At 40.7% G+C, this 14,151-nt stretch overlaps 1 protein-coding gene across 3 annotated transcripts in view; it reads left to right on the plus strand.

Moving 5' to 3' along the window:
* chn2 (chimerin 2) overlaps positions 1-14,151 on the plus strand; it is a 37,777-nt gene that overhangs the window by 9,171 nt on the left and 14,455 nt on the right. For 2 of the 3 annotated variants that reach the window (XM_088998073.1, XM_088998072.1), the window contains 6 exons: positions 3,821-3,859; positions 5,172-5,312; positions 6,363-6,418; positions 6,839-6,870; positions 6,957-7,070; positions 7,192-7,462. In XM_088998073.1, coding sequence (XP_088854199.1) covers positions 3,821-3,859; positions 5,172-5,312; positions 6,363-6,418; positions 6,839-6,870; positions 6,957-7,070; positions 7,192-7,462 — 653 coding nt within the window. The remainder of the gene's footprint in view (positions 1-3,820; positions 3,860-5,171; positions 5,313-6,362; positions 6,419-6,838; positions 6,871-6,956; positions 7,071-7,191; positions 7,463-14,151) is intronic. The other variant, XM_088998074.1, reaches the window with a different exon arrangement.

Raw genomic sequence — 14,151 nt, forward strand, 5'->3', positions numbered from 1 at the left:
TTTCAGAAGGTCCCGCCCCCTTGTTTGTGACATCACGCCAGAACGTCTTGCCTTGCTCTCGAATCAAAACAATGGCTTCAAATTCGGAGAAGATGCTTTCTTGTTACTCATCCAGTTATGAATATGATTCAAATAGTTCTGAAGAGGATAAATGTTTGCAATTGATTAAAGAAGTCCTCCCGTATCAATTTGAGCCATCAGGAGTGCAACGTAGCGTCCCAGAAAATGCACAAGATGGCGCGCAAGCTCCATTGGAAATGGACTGATTTGTCTGCTGGGAATTTGTGTCAACCAGTATCAAATAGTAGTCTTGGTGCAACACACAACGAATCACCATCTCGTTATTTATGTGTTTTCCTTCTAATGTTGCCATCAACACGGATCAACACGAAGTTTTCAGACCAAACAAACTGCCCAAAATGCATTGTGTGTCGCTTTCTGGGTCAGGGGCGTTCCAGACGTGACGTCACATCAGGCATCGTCATCAACTCAAAAACAAGATTTCCTGAATATTCAGCGCGAGTCTTAAAAAGTAAAATATAGCTATATGTGGTGTAATCTTTGTAAAATACAGTCAGTAGAAGTCATTCAAAGTGATTTTACAAATTATGGACACAACTTGTTACGAAGGACAACTGATGCCTCCGGATCAGTTGTCCTTTGTAACAGTGGTCCCCAACCTTTTTTGCGCCACGGACCGGTTTAATGTCAGACAATATTTTCACGGACCGGCGGATAAAGAAACTTTCCAAAGACATTTGTTTTTTACTCCTTTTGCTAGTTTACGGTGGGCTAATCATAGCGGTATGTATCACGTGACCTCGACAAGCGTTTTGACATGCGTCAAGAGTAAGTCATCGACGCATGTAATCTGGTAATTTTTCATTTTCTGTAAATTATTTATTCTATCTGCGCGGCCCGGTACCAAATGACCCACGGACTGGTACCGGTCCGCGGCCCGGGGGTTGGGGACCTCTGCTTTAAAACGTGCATCTACCCACAGATCACAACATCGCATGCTGAATTAGACAGTTGGTCTTCATTCATTAAATATTCTCTTTGACACACGAATAAACCTAATTATTATTTTACTAAGTGCCTTTGACTGGTGAAGAACTCAAGGCGATGCGTCTAATTACTTCTTCAGGGGAAGACCTGCAGCTGGGTCGTCCTGGTTTTTCCCAGATCATCAGGGAGATTGAAATTCCGTTTGATGTTTTACGGGTACAGTATTTGCATCATTTCTGCATGTTTACATGCATTTACTTGAGTGTGCATGCGTGCCCCTTGTTGCAGAATGAGAGGAAATGAGGTTTGTGGTTCGAATAATTCCATTAAAGTATTTAAAGTATTTGAGAATAATGTCATTGCAACTAGATTCAATATATCTATATATATTTTTTTACAAGATGCAATGAAATAATGAATGTGGCTGGATGCATGGCTTGAGAAGCACGCGATGAGAAGAAAGGGGCATCTGCACAAAGCGCTGATGCATATGTGGAACTCTCGCGGCTTGGAATTGAAGTGGATTTACGTGGGACAGGAGATATGAGACAATCCATTTTCATCAATGGATGCTACCGTTTTGTGTTTGCTTTCAAGATTTAGCTTGTATCAGGCGTGCACATTCCACCATGACATCCTTGATCCACTGGTGAAAAGGAACTTTGATCCTCTCATCTTTCATCTAGAACTCCTTCATACCACAAAGAGGGTGCAGAAATGTACATTTCTCCACTGCGAGATTAATAAAGGCTAATCCAATCCAATAAATGTTTCAGGCTGCTTTGCCAAGTATTAGAGCAGTGTCCTCTGCCATTCATTTGTGTTCGTTGTTAAATTCACGGTGGAAGAACCACATAAGAAGATGGCCCGCCTAGCAATTAAAAAAAAAATAAACAAATGACTCACAAATTCTCATCATAAATCTCAATTCACATTTTTTCCCAAACATTCATTTCGGCCTTTCCAAAAACCGAACATGTCTCTTTTCAGAATAGTAACTCTTTCCAACCATCATTCTTTCAAGGTCAGTGCTTCTCTCATGACGACAAACTGCAACAAGCTTTTGGTTTCGTTCCATAATGTTGTCTTCAAGCAGTGGAAGAGCAAACAGCTCGAGTAATTAAAAAAAATGCATCGCATTAAATAAGACACAGAAAGAGTTGATGACGCAGTTCGAGGTTGATGATATTTTACAGCCTGTTTCACAGTAGCCGCATCTGACAAGTACTTACTGGTTGACATTATATTAATTCTCTCAAGCGCTCAGGTGTGTTACATTTCGCCGCCTCAGGCCCGAAGGGTGTGGCGGGCAAAAGAATGCACGCCCTCTGGTTCGATATGATTCATTATCTTTATTCGCGTAGCCAATCATCCAACGGCTCAATGATATTACTCTCAAATGCTCTCTCTATGTGGTTTTGTCAACAAGGGTGTGTTAAAAGTTAAAGAGTTGCATCATGCAATGAGTCGCTCACAATTGACTCATTTACTGCCATTTATTTGAGAATTGAAAAGCATGACGTGGAGCGCTATTCCCGAATTTGTTCGGGTTTTGATTTTTTTCGTGCAGAGGGGTGCGCTTCAAGCTTCGGTCAGACCTCTGGCAATTTTTTTCCCTCCCATGAGGGGCCAAAATTTACCTTTTGTACAGCAGCCCCCACTTTCAATGCAGATAACTCTCCTACCAAGTAAGCTCGAAATAAAGATTTTTTTTTCTCATGAAAGAAGATAATGCCGATAAAGCGCTCGTCAGACCTCTGGCAATGTTTTTTCCTTTCCTTCAGAGAGCAGCATGTGCCTTTTGTACAGCCACCTTCATTTCAAGCTCAGATTACTCCAGACCTATATAACTTGGGAAATATATTTTTTCTGCTGAAAGAAGAAAGTCTAAGGTTTCTTACGCTGTATTGAATGTTTGTGTAGTCCTAAAATTCAATATTCAATGGGTCGTGCAATTTGAGTGAAAATGACAAAAACCCTAGCACTCGAGTGGAAACATATTTGAACTTCGTCTGGCAGTGAATGAGTTAAGTGCATTTTTGTCACTGGTTATTACTTTTCCTGTACATGCTGCAATGAAGTGGGTAGTTTTTTTTTCTTTTCTTTTCTTTTCTTTTCTTTTCTTTTTCTTTTCTTTTCTTTTCTTTTTTACTGGTCGAGACAATGTGGCATTTGTATCACTCATGAGCGAAGGACTCACTGCCCAAGTATAATTAGTTCTTTCTAAATTTTTGGTTCAAAATATTTGTCTACATAAAAATGTTTTGGGGTTTAAGTTTTGTCAAATTGTTGTTTATTTTATCTTTTAGTATAGTTTTATTTACTCTTTCGACATGAAATCATGAATACAGTTTTATTATTTTTTTTATTTTAACATATTTGAGTGCAGTATGAAAGTTCAAATCATTTTAATTATTACAGTGGCTTACAATCGTATTAAATATATTTTTTGAGGAATTAAATCTATGTTTTTTTGATGAACACTGGCTTATTACGTTACTGTATTTTAAATTTGGTCAGAAAAAAATGGCAATATAGGATAGCTATGGATCTTTCTAGGTAGTATTTGGTATAAAATGAAATAACTGATCATTTTTCGCAAATGTTAGCAGGACTTTGTTCCCCGATCATTGAATTCCCTCATATTAGCGAGATAAGTTCTGTACCCTGCAGGCTGTTGCCATTGGAAAATGTGTTAAACAAAGCCAGCAGACGTGTATTGATTGTCCTTGATGCAGAAATGCTGATGAGGAATATATTTACCCCGTTGAGAGCGGCACAGTGACCTGCTTCGCATTTTGTGTTTCCACAGACCCCGAGGATTACCAACCACCAATATGGAAGTCCTACTGTGAGTATAATGATTAATAATGACTTTTCCCCAAATGCCGAAAGTGTATTTGTCATTTGTAAACCATCCAAATGCTCTTCCGTTATGGCTGTAACTAAACCATGATGGAAATCTCATACATTTTGAGTAGTAAGAGTAATACATGTTTACAAAAACAGTCATGTGGAACGCAGCCAAACCTTTTCATTATCTGAAAGAAATGAATGAAAAACACACATTTCAAATGAGCCTCTCTTAATGCTGAGCAACATAAACACATGCATGGTAGTATCACCCACACAAGCACATGCCAAAGCTGAGCGTGAGTAAAACAGGTTACCTCGCTGGAGAAAATACAATTTTCTCTCTGTGAAGAGCCTCGTAACGCCCACTTCAGCGTCCCTTTTTTTGCCTTGTGGGAGGAAATGGATACAGTCTTGCCATATTTGATGTGACTCCAATCATTTCAAGTGGGGGGAACAACATGAGTGCAAATACAAACGGTGACACATCGTTGCAATTTCTTTTGGCTTTTGTTTTCCATATATTAGATGACTGCATAGTTTTCGAATAATTACGTATTGTGCCGCTGCAGTACTCATTTATCATGTCAAAGGGATGGATGATACCAGATCTGAAACCAGTTTGACATGAAAGAGCAAAAAACATGAAAACACACACTGTGAGGAAGATTCACCTTCACCTTCAGGCTCAGCTTCACGGAGAGACTTATTTACCGCAAATTTCCCTAAACAGAGTCCTTGTGGGTTTTGATAAAGGTGTAAAGTGTAAAGTAAACATGCACATTCCACCATGACGGCCCTGATCCACTGCTGAAAAGGACGTTTTGATCCTCCCCTCATTCATCGAGAACTGCTTCATGTCACAAAGAGAGTACAGAGAGTGTACTAACTACTAAAAACCTCTTAATTGACACCTGTTGCTTTCTGACTTGTAATGTCTTACGAAACTGAGGCATCACATTATCGTTCATCATGTTGATGACTCTCATAGCCACAGTCCGGATAGCTGCTTTTCGTTAATCCAAATTAACAGAAGTTTTTCAACTTCTTCGATTGCCCCAGACCGTTGCGGAAACACCTTTTGCAACAGATGCACCTTTGATGGCTTTTCTGTTGCAGAGAATGGTAGCAATGGTTGACTTGGCATAGCCGCACTGATCCACTAAGTCACACAAACGCACACCTCGTTCGTATTTTTCAATAATCTCCTTCTCCTCGACTGTGATTTTGTTTTGTGTCTTCTTCGGCTGAACACAAGCCTGTGGTGCGGTCTTTTTCAGTCCCATAATAGCAAAATTATCTGCAAATAGCTCCTCGGAGGCGATCGAGGTGTGAATTCAGAGAGAGGGGGTGTGGAAAGGTGCGCCGGCTGGAGCGCTGTTCGGTCGTGTGCTTCCGCCGAAGATCCGAAGATCACTCCGCCAGATCCGAAGATCACTCCACCAGCCGTGGTCGGTGTGCATCGCGAAAAGTAGTGCATATTCCAAGGTTTAATTTTCATAAATTTGACGTTCGTAAACCGAACAGTTCATAAGGTAAGGTGTTCGTAAGCCGAGGTCTCACCGTACTATTATTATTATTATTATTATTATTATTATTATTATTATTTCATCATCAATGAGTGCCATTCCCGAATGTGTTCGGGTTTTGGTTTTTCATGCTTGGGTGCCGATAAAGTGCTAGCCTTGGCCTCTGTCATTGGTTTTTCTTTTCCACAAGGAGCAGCATTTCACTTTTTTTTCCATGCTATGCGCTTTGTTCCAGCTTCAGCTGTCGTTAAAGCACTACATAAACCAATATGTACTCATATAACTCCAGACCCATACAATTTAGAAATTAACTTTTTTTCTGATGAAAGAAGAGAGTCTAACGCTGGTTTCTAACGCTGTATTGAATGTTTATGTAGTCCTAAAACTCAATATTATGTGGGTTCTGGAATTCAAGTAATAATGACAAAAACTGGCACTGGAGTGGACACATATTTGCAGTGAATTAGTTGATGTTACTTAGAGGATTTATATGTATTTCTATCCATCCACATATCCACCCTGATGAGGTGGTTGCTGGAGCTCATTGTGGCTTACTTAAGGGCAGAAGAAAGACTTCACCCTTAACTGGTCCCCAGTCAATCAGTCGTAGGGCACATATAGAAACAAACAAACATCCACACCGTCAGTTAGTGGGAACCAATCCCACTCGGCGTACACACAAGTCCAGCGAGTGGACAATTACACCATAAACAACCGTTCGGTAGATGGTACTTTGACCTCGTTCTTTTTCTCTTTTCTACCTAACACTTCTTTTTTATATACAGCATACTGTAATGTCTGGGCTACACTTGCTGCTGTCTAGTGCTTTATAATTTAGTATGCCTTCTCTTCAAATGTACATAGATAACTTTTTAGGGGGGCCTCCAATATACTATTTTTAAGTAATTACAACTTCCACTGAACTGCACATTCACAAGCTTTAATTAAAATACACATATGTCTCTCTAACAGTGTACCAATTACAGCAGGAGGCCCCGAGACCGAAAAGGATCGTATGTCCCAAAGAGGTGAGTGCAGCCCCCCGAAATGAAAGGTAGGCTCAAAGCAGCATTTGTATACTCATATTGTTAGTTGAGCGAAAACCTCATTAAAACTGTCTACTTCCATATTGCTTCATGTTATAAAGTGTTTGTCTTGTACTCAAACATCATAGTGAAGGGTGAAAGTTGTTAAGATTGCACAACTGTCCATGTTTTTATGTTCCTGTTGTGTTTATTATTTTGCTTTGTGTTGTCTTATATGCGAAGCGCTTTGTTACAGCAGCAGCTGTTGTGATCATGCGATATAAATTAGGATGTATTGTATTGTATTGTATTGTATTGTATTGTATTGTATTGTACAGCCATTCGAATTGGTCCATTGAACATACAATGTCTTAAACTTGAACTTTCCCAAGCTCTTGCAACAATGTCCTTTCTGTTTCACAGATGGACACCAGGCCCAAATATTATGGAAGAGAGTGAGTGTCAATTGAATTCCTGTTCTTCAAAATATTTTTTGGGGGAGCGAGGATTTTTTTTAATCCATTGTTATAATTTGTCCCAGATTTCATGGCATGATCTCTCGAGAATATGCAGATGAACTTCTCAGGGCAGCTGATGGTTCCTACTTGATCAGGGAAAGCCAAAGACAGCCTGGTACACACACGTTGGCCTTAAGGTACCATGTCACAATGCATCCAGAAGGAATTCCACCACCCGTTTTTTTCGACAATAAACTCAGTCAGCCAGCCTGCTTGTCTCTCTTGGACAAACTGTTCAAATCATGCGTCTCCATGTAGATTCGGGCCTCAGACGCTCAACTACAGGCTGTTCTATGATGGGAAGCACTTTGTCGCTGAGAAGAGGTTTGAGTCCGTGCACGATCTCGTCACCGACGCCCTCATCACTCTCTACATCGAAACCAAGGCAGCGGAGTACATTGCCAAAATGACCGCAAATCCCATCTATGAGCACTTTGGCTACACCTCGCTGCTAAAGGACAAGATGGTACACAGGATGAGCCGCAGATGCATAGAATCCCGCAGGGTCACCTTTGTCAGGGATGAACAGGTCAGTATACACATATATTTACCTGTTTGGGAGTTGTCCCCAAATTAACTCGTTCACTGCCAGTTGATGTGCTAAAATGTGTCCACGACAGTGCCTGGGTTTTTGTCATTTTCACTCATATTGCAGGACCCACAGAATATTGAGTTTTAGGACTACATAAACATTCAATTCAGAATGGTATGAATGAATGAATGAATCAATGAATTCAGAATGGTAAAACACTGCTAGACTACAAACCAACCTCTTTGACCACATCCATAAGAGAGCCATAAATACAATCAATAAATAAAATACTAAACGACCTTTCTTGTTGGGTAAGGATAGTGGATTGCATTGAGAAAGTTTTTATCAAAAATGAAACATATTAAGAGCACATATTATGCCATCTGCGGGTGTTTTGTCCCAATTTAAATCAATCATTTTTGCCATACGTCTGAAAAGAAGTGTATGCACATATACAGATAATCCACTTCACTTTGATTTTCTCTCAAGATACCCAAATCACCTTTCCGGGCCACTTTTCTAACTTTTTGGATCCATCGTGTGGAATCCTGTTTTCAATGCTATGTCTGTGTTGTTGGGGAGTTTTTTTTCTGAGTCATTATATGTAATTGAACTAACCACATACTGTCATCAAAGGGACATTAACTCCCAAATCCGAGCCCTCACTGATTGCATTACTTAGTCTCAGACTTTGTTGTTTTCATGAATACAGTGCTATCTGTGGGCGGCCCAATGGTGAGTGGTTAGCACGTCGACCTCACAGTGCAGAGGTGCAATCTTTGATTCTGCCAATACAGCCTTCCTGTATGGAGTTTGCATGTTCTCCCTGTAGCTGTGTAGGTTTTCTGTAGGTATTTTGGTTTCCTCCCACATCCCAAAAACATGCATGGTAGTCTCAAAATTTTCCCTCGGCGTGATTGTCAACACAAATGGTTGTTCGTCTATGGGTGCCCTACAATTGGCTGGCAAACGGTTCAGGGTGTCCCCTGCCTAGTGCCCGAAGACTGCTTGGATGGATGGATGGATTCTTTTGTCACTTTGAGTTGTTGTGCGTCGTGTGGATTGGTTACAGATTGTTTTTCACCATTTTTGGCCACGACATTCATCAAGGAGGAAACTGTGCTGAGCGGTTGTGCCTTTTCGGCAGCATGAATATGCCAGCACTGTTCTTGATTGGGAGTGAATGTCGGTGTCATTTGACTGTAATCGCTAGACAGCTCTGAGGTGATTGTGCTTTATTGCACTGATAATGGGCAGCATTATGTTCAGCGGAAAAGGTCCGTGTTGTTGGACAGTTTGCGGCTGGATGGATGCATGGCTTGAGGAGCTGGCGAGCGTCCACGCAGAGCACGGATGCATATGTAGAACTCTCTCATCTTGGAATTGAAGCGGATTTACGTGGGACAGGAAATGTGAGATAATCTTTTTTCATCAATGGATGCTACAGGTTCGTGTTTGCTTTCAACATTTAGCTTGTAGCAGACATGCACATTTCACCATGATGTCCCTTATCCACTGGTGAAAACGACACTTTGATCCTCTACTCTTTCATCTAGGACTGCTTCATACAACAAAGACGGGTGCAGAAAGTGCTTAAGATTGAGTGACTCTCTGTGTCTTTGTATTGTCATATTATCTTAGTTTTTTTTGTTGTTTTGACTTCAAGATGGTGCCGTGAGAGTGGCTGCCATTACAGCAGGTCCTGTATTTTGTTTTCTCCTTCCCTTTCCTTTCCTCTTACTGTTATCCCTTTCCTGCATAAAATGTAAATTTCTCCACTGCGAGACTAATAAAGGCTAATCCAATCCAATGAATGGATGGATAGATGGATGGATGTCTGCGATGTGGGCATTTTAACAGACCCGGAGTGATAGTGTGATTTCGATCGACTTTCGCCCTACTGGCCATTTTTACAGTGGGACAAGAACGGTTGTAGAGGACGTGTTGGGAGTTGAGTGCACATTATCAGCTAAACTGCCCCTGTCTGTTCACTGTCGCCATGCTTCATTGCCTCCTCTGAAAGGTAATAATGACCGAGAGGACTTCGGCCTATGCTCTCCCTGACATGCATATCAGACACACCAATTCACGCCGAGAGAAAAAAGCGCATTGTTTTCACCACCGCTGCAGTCGTTCCGTCATAGCCTGTGAATGGCTTTCCACCGAGGAGCAAGGAAGGCCGCTGTCATTGTCCTTGGAAGAACTTCCACTAGAGGGCAATCATAATTTATTTCTTCTATATTGGCAGTTGGTATTTGATTCCCACCCCATTATTTCTCCAAATGAATGGCAGTTCATGTTCAATCAACGGTGCGTGGTGTGTATTAATCCCTTCATGGGATTTCTCTCTACAACTCTATGAGTGTGAGCATCAGCTGTGGTGGCAGCATCAGTCATCGCTTTTGCTCGCTGTAACCCGACACGCAAAGCATCAATACGGAAAAAGGCCATCGATCCACATGTCATCAATTGACGTACGATGCCGTGGTGTGTTTGTTTTAAGGACCAAGAAATTGTCAATGGCCATTTGAGTAACAGCAATCAATGTTTAATGTCCTAAAAGTCCTTCTATGTTCATTTCAAGCATGTCAGCAGTTCCTTTGGATCTTTTTTTTTCATACGCCACACAAGGATCAGAACTGTGAAGTGATGTTTGCACCAAATGTTTTTTTTTAGTTTTTTTGGGGGGGGTTGATTGGATTCCTCCAAAATAGCACAGCTCTCCTCTGATGGCTTAAGTGTGCAAAAGTCTTTTTTGACCTTCATGTTTACCGTTCTCACAGCCACGCCCCGAGGCTTCAGTTGCACAGTGGCTTCACTGTATGGCCAATATGTGCACGTATTCACCCTTTTGATGCACCTTCACATGACTGCGGCTCTTGGGGCGACCAAAATGCTTCCCAGAGGGGAACTCGTCCTGTAGGTTTATCTTCTCGGCTAGATTCCTTTTGCGGTTAAACCTCTGCCACATTCCTTCTCACCCTCACTACTCAAACTGGCCAAATTGCAGTGAGGTGCCGGTCAGGCCGGTCTGGTTACTTGCCCCGTAATGGTTTTCACAGTAGTGCCTCTGTTGTTTGTTCAGATAATGACCCTCTCTGTCTGTAAATAGCAAGAATGTTATCATGCAAAAATCTTAAAAGTCAGCTCGATTTCTCCAAACTTGCGTAGACGTTTTTAGCGTGTGAACCTCTTTAGTTTGGGCAATTAAAAGAGTTTAATGTCCATTCACTGGCTAGCTATCTAGCTAGCTAGCTATTAGCTTTATGGATGTCTGGCTATCTAGCTAGCTGGCTATCTTTCTATCTATTTGAGTTACTTCCAGGTTGAGTGAACGCTGGCACGTGTGGCTACCGCTGCTCACCCACAGAAAAACACATCCTGTGACTGTAAAGTGACCTTGAGAGTTTTGAAAGGCGCTTATAAATGAAATGTATTATTATTATTATTATTATTGTTGTTGTTATTATTATTGTTATCCAAGGTGAACAAAATGGCCATGTCTTTTTTTTCCTTAGATTGTCGCAACTTTGTCTCGCTCTGAGTTTCTTCACAGTGTCTATTTGTGATTTGCTGGTGCTGTTTTGTCTCGGATGTGTATGGGAGGCAACGGTCAGGGTGGGGGGTGTAATCCTGTTGTCTCGCTCTGTCAGTGACCACTTTGTTGTTATACCACGATGGCTAGCTCGAAATCATAGGAGTCCACTGAGTTGTGCCTTCTCCAAAGATTGGTTAGAAAAGAGTCAAGCCACTCCAAAAGAAAGCGGATCTTGTTATGCATGTGACCACCTTTTGTCCTTTTCTTCCCTGCTTTTTATTTGGCTAGACAAGAGGCCATCTGCCCGCAGAAAAGCTCAGACCTCGTCTGCACCCCTCCTCCCCCTCTTGAGGCTAAAATATCTCCGAGTGGTATATTTCTCATCTGCCCCTTCTGAGTTATGCTAAATCGTATCCTCTGGTATGCGTAGGTCACAAGAATGTCACCCACAATGGCACATATCCTCACCTGCCACGCGGGTGGTACTTTACTCAAGGAATCCGGATAAATCCGGAATAAAATGCAGCGGAAACTCCAATTGCAATTCAACCCTTTGAAAATTTTTTCTCAAAAGTCAAAAAGTTCACACCATGATCACGCATGGTGTCATGTGATACGTCGGCAAACCCTGTGAGTCTTCACTTCAATGTGCATCCAAAGGATTAACTACCCCAAGTGTTTTGCTTTTGTTTGTCCGTTTTGTTTGTGATGCCACCGCTGAATGGTCCAAGTCATGCAAATATGAAAGCTGTCACGAGAATGTGGACTCGCACTTGAAAATGGGCAACATCTATACAAATTCTTATCAATTCGTGAAATGCATCCTCAAATATGTTATTAACCAGATGTTTTTTTCATGATAAATTAAAGCATAATGGCCAAGGAATGCTCGGAAATGACCTTAGAAGCTTTTCAACAAGTGGTTGACACTGTTTTTTTCTGTTACGCGACTACAGCTGGTGAGCACTTGTGAATTACTTTTTTTCTATTCTGTTTATGGTCACGTTTGTGACATATAATTTGTGTGGATTATTTATTTGGTTATTTATTTAAGTACTTATTAGGTACTTATTATTTATTTATTTAATAATAATAATACATTTTATTTCTAAGTGCCTTTTTCGCTGTGGCGACCCCTGAAGGGAAAAACCAAAAGGAAAAGATGTCTAAGCGCCTTTCAAAACTATCAAGAACACTTTACAGTCACAGGCTAATTTTTACTGCGGTAATTGTGTGTTTTTATGTTTATTCCCTTATTTATGATTTTTTTAAATGTATTTGTTTATTTGTGAATTTGTTTATTCATGTGTTTATGTATTCATTCGTTTTTTTATTTGTTTATTTATTTGTTTTTGGTTTATTTTGGGGGCAGTAGTTCAAGGCCAAAAAAAAAAAAAAAAATACAAATAAATCCTTCCTGGGTGAACAATAATTTTGAAATTAGAACATTGACGATCAAGTAATGCTATTTGCAATAAACATTCATCGTTGGAGTTTCTACTCTGTTAATCGGTGGGTTTTTGGAGCACAGTTTAGTTTTCTGTATCTTTTTTATTGACTTTGTGCAGTTTGAATTAGTTTTATTCTCCTGTGTTAATCGGTGCACACACTATTGATAAAAAAAAATGTAAAAACCATATACAGTGAAACCTCGGTTTACGAACGTTTCGGTTTATGAATGTTACATTTATGAACATTTTACCTTGGCATATGAACAATTTTTTTCGGAATACGCACAGAGCTGCCACAATGAGTGCTGTGTCGTTTGCGAACGAGTCCTTTCTCCTTACAAGAAAATGGTGGCCACTGTTTTTGTCCTCTATTGTCCCCAGTCTTTGGTTAAAGCCACGTGATTGGTCAAGAACGCAGCAGTGGGGGATGGGGTTACAGACAGAGAGAGAGTGAGACTGTTCTCCAAAAAACAAAATGGCGTCTTCGGTTAAAGCCACGTGATTGGTCAAGATTAATATATCCCATCAATCAGGCTCCACAAATAACCCGCACAAGTCATCTGTACACTTGATGCAAAAAGCTGTCAACCCAGCTAAACAGATCACAATTGATGAAGAACTAGATACAATTATCACAGAGAAAGCACCTACAAGGGATCATTCCTCAAGATGGTGAAAGAAGCCTATGTTCCTCATCAAGTGTTTAATGCTAAGGACACCGGACACTCCATTCCATCAAGCCATTAACGACCATCACGAAGGTAAATAAAATGACTTTATTGTATAGTACAGTTTATTTCTTAAATCATAATACTAGAGCACATTTATTATACATAAAAAAGGTATATTTTCTGTAGTTTTAAGGTTTAGAAAATTAGAAAGTAGAAAGGTATGTTTTATGGGGACCTGGGAACAGATTCTCATTTTAATGGTTAATTAATTTTTGGGATACACACTTTTCGCCTTACACACTCTGTCTGGGAACCAATTAAGTTCGTAAACCAAGGTCCCACTGTACCGTATTTCCCGGTGTATAAGGCAAACCCAAAAGCCTTTATTTTCTTCAAAAGATGACAGTGCGCCTTATACGCCGGTGCGCCTCACATACGAAGTCATATTGAGCCACAATAGGTCTCACAACTACTGTTTGCAGCCATCGACTCCATTTCCCCCCTGTAGAAGAAGTAGTGTGTAATGTGGGTGCCTTATATTTGGAAAACCTTAATATATTATTAATAATAATAATACATTTCATGTGTAACTGCCTTTCAAAACTCTCGAGGTCACTTTACAGTCTTTTTCATTTATTGAACGTGCGTCTTACAGTCCAGTGCACCTTATATATGGAAACAATGTTAGAAAATACACCATTCATTGGGGGTGCGCCTTATATTCCGTTGCCCCTTATACACCGGAAAGTACGGTACTCTCATGTAGTGTCATGGAATGATAATAAGTGTAGTTGACAGGCTTCTTGCTAGGTTAAGTACTTGCTCCCTGCAACAGCCCCCCACTGGTAACCCACTGTATGGCTTCAAGGGGGGCAATTGAGCTTCCTTTGCTCTTTTACATGGATTTGAGCACTTTGGGATTACAGTATTCCCTATGTCAGGATTATGGCGGTAATCCACCCACCACCCCTAGTTTTGAGTCTGGCTCTGCCGCTGTTCGTTGAGTTTTGTTGTGTTTGATGCTGT

This window comes from Hippocampus bargibanti, linkage group LG06 (genome assembly GCF_051943395.1).
Source record: "Hippocampus bargibanti isolate YZ-2025 linkage group LG06, ASM5194339v1, whole genome shotgun sequence".
In the NCBI taxonomy this organism is placed as follows: domain Eukaryota; kingdom Metazoa; phylum Chordata; class Actinopteri; order Syngnathiformes; family Syngnathidae; genus Hippocampus; species Hippocampus bargibanti.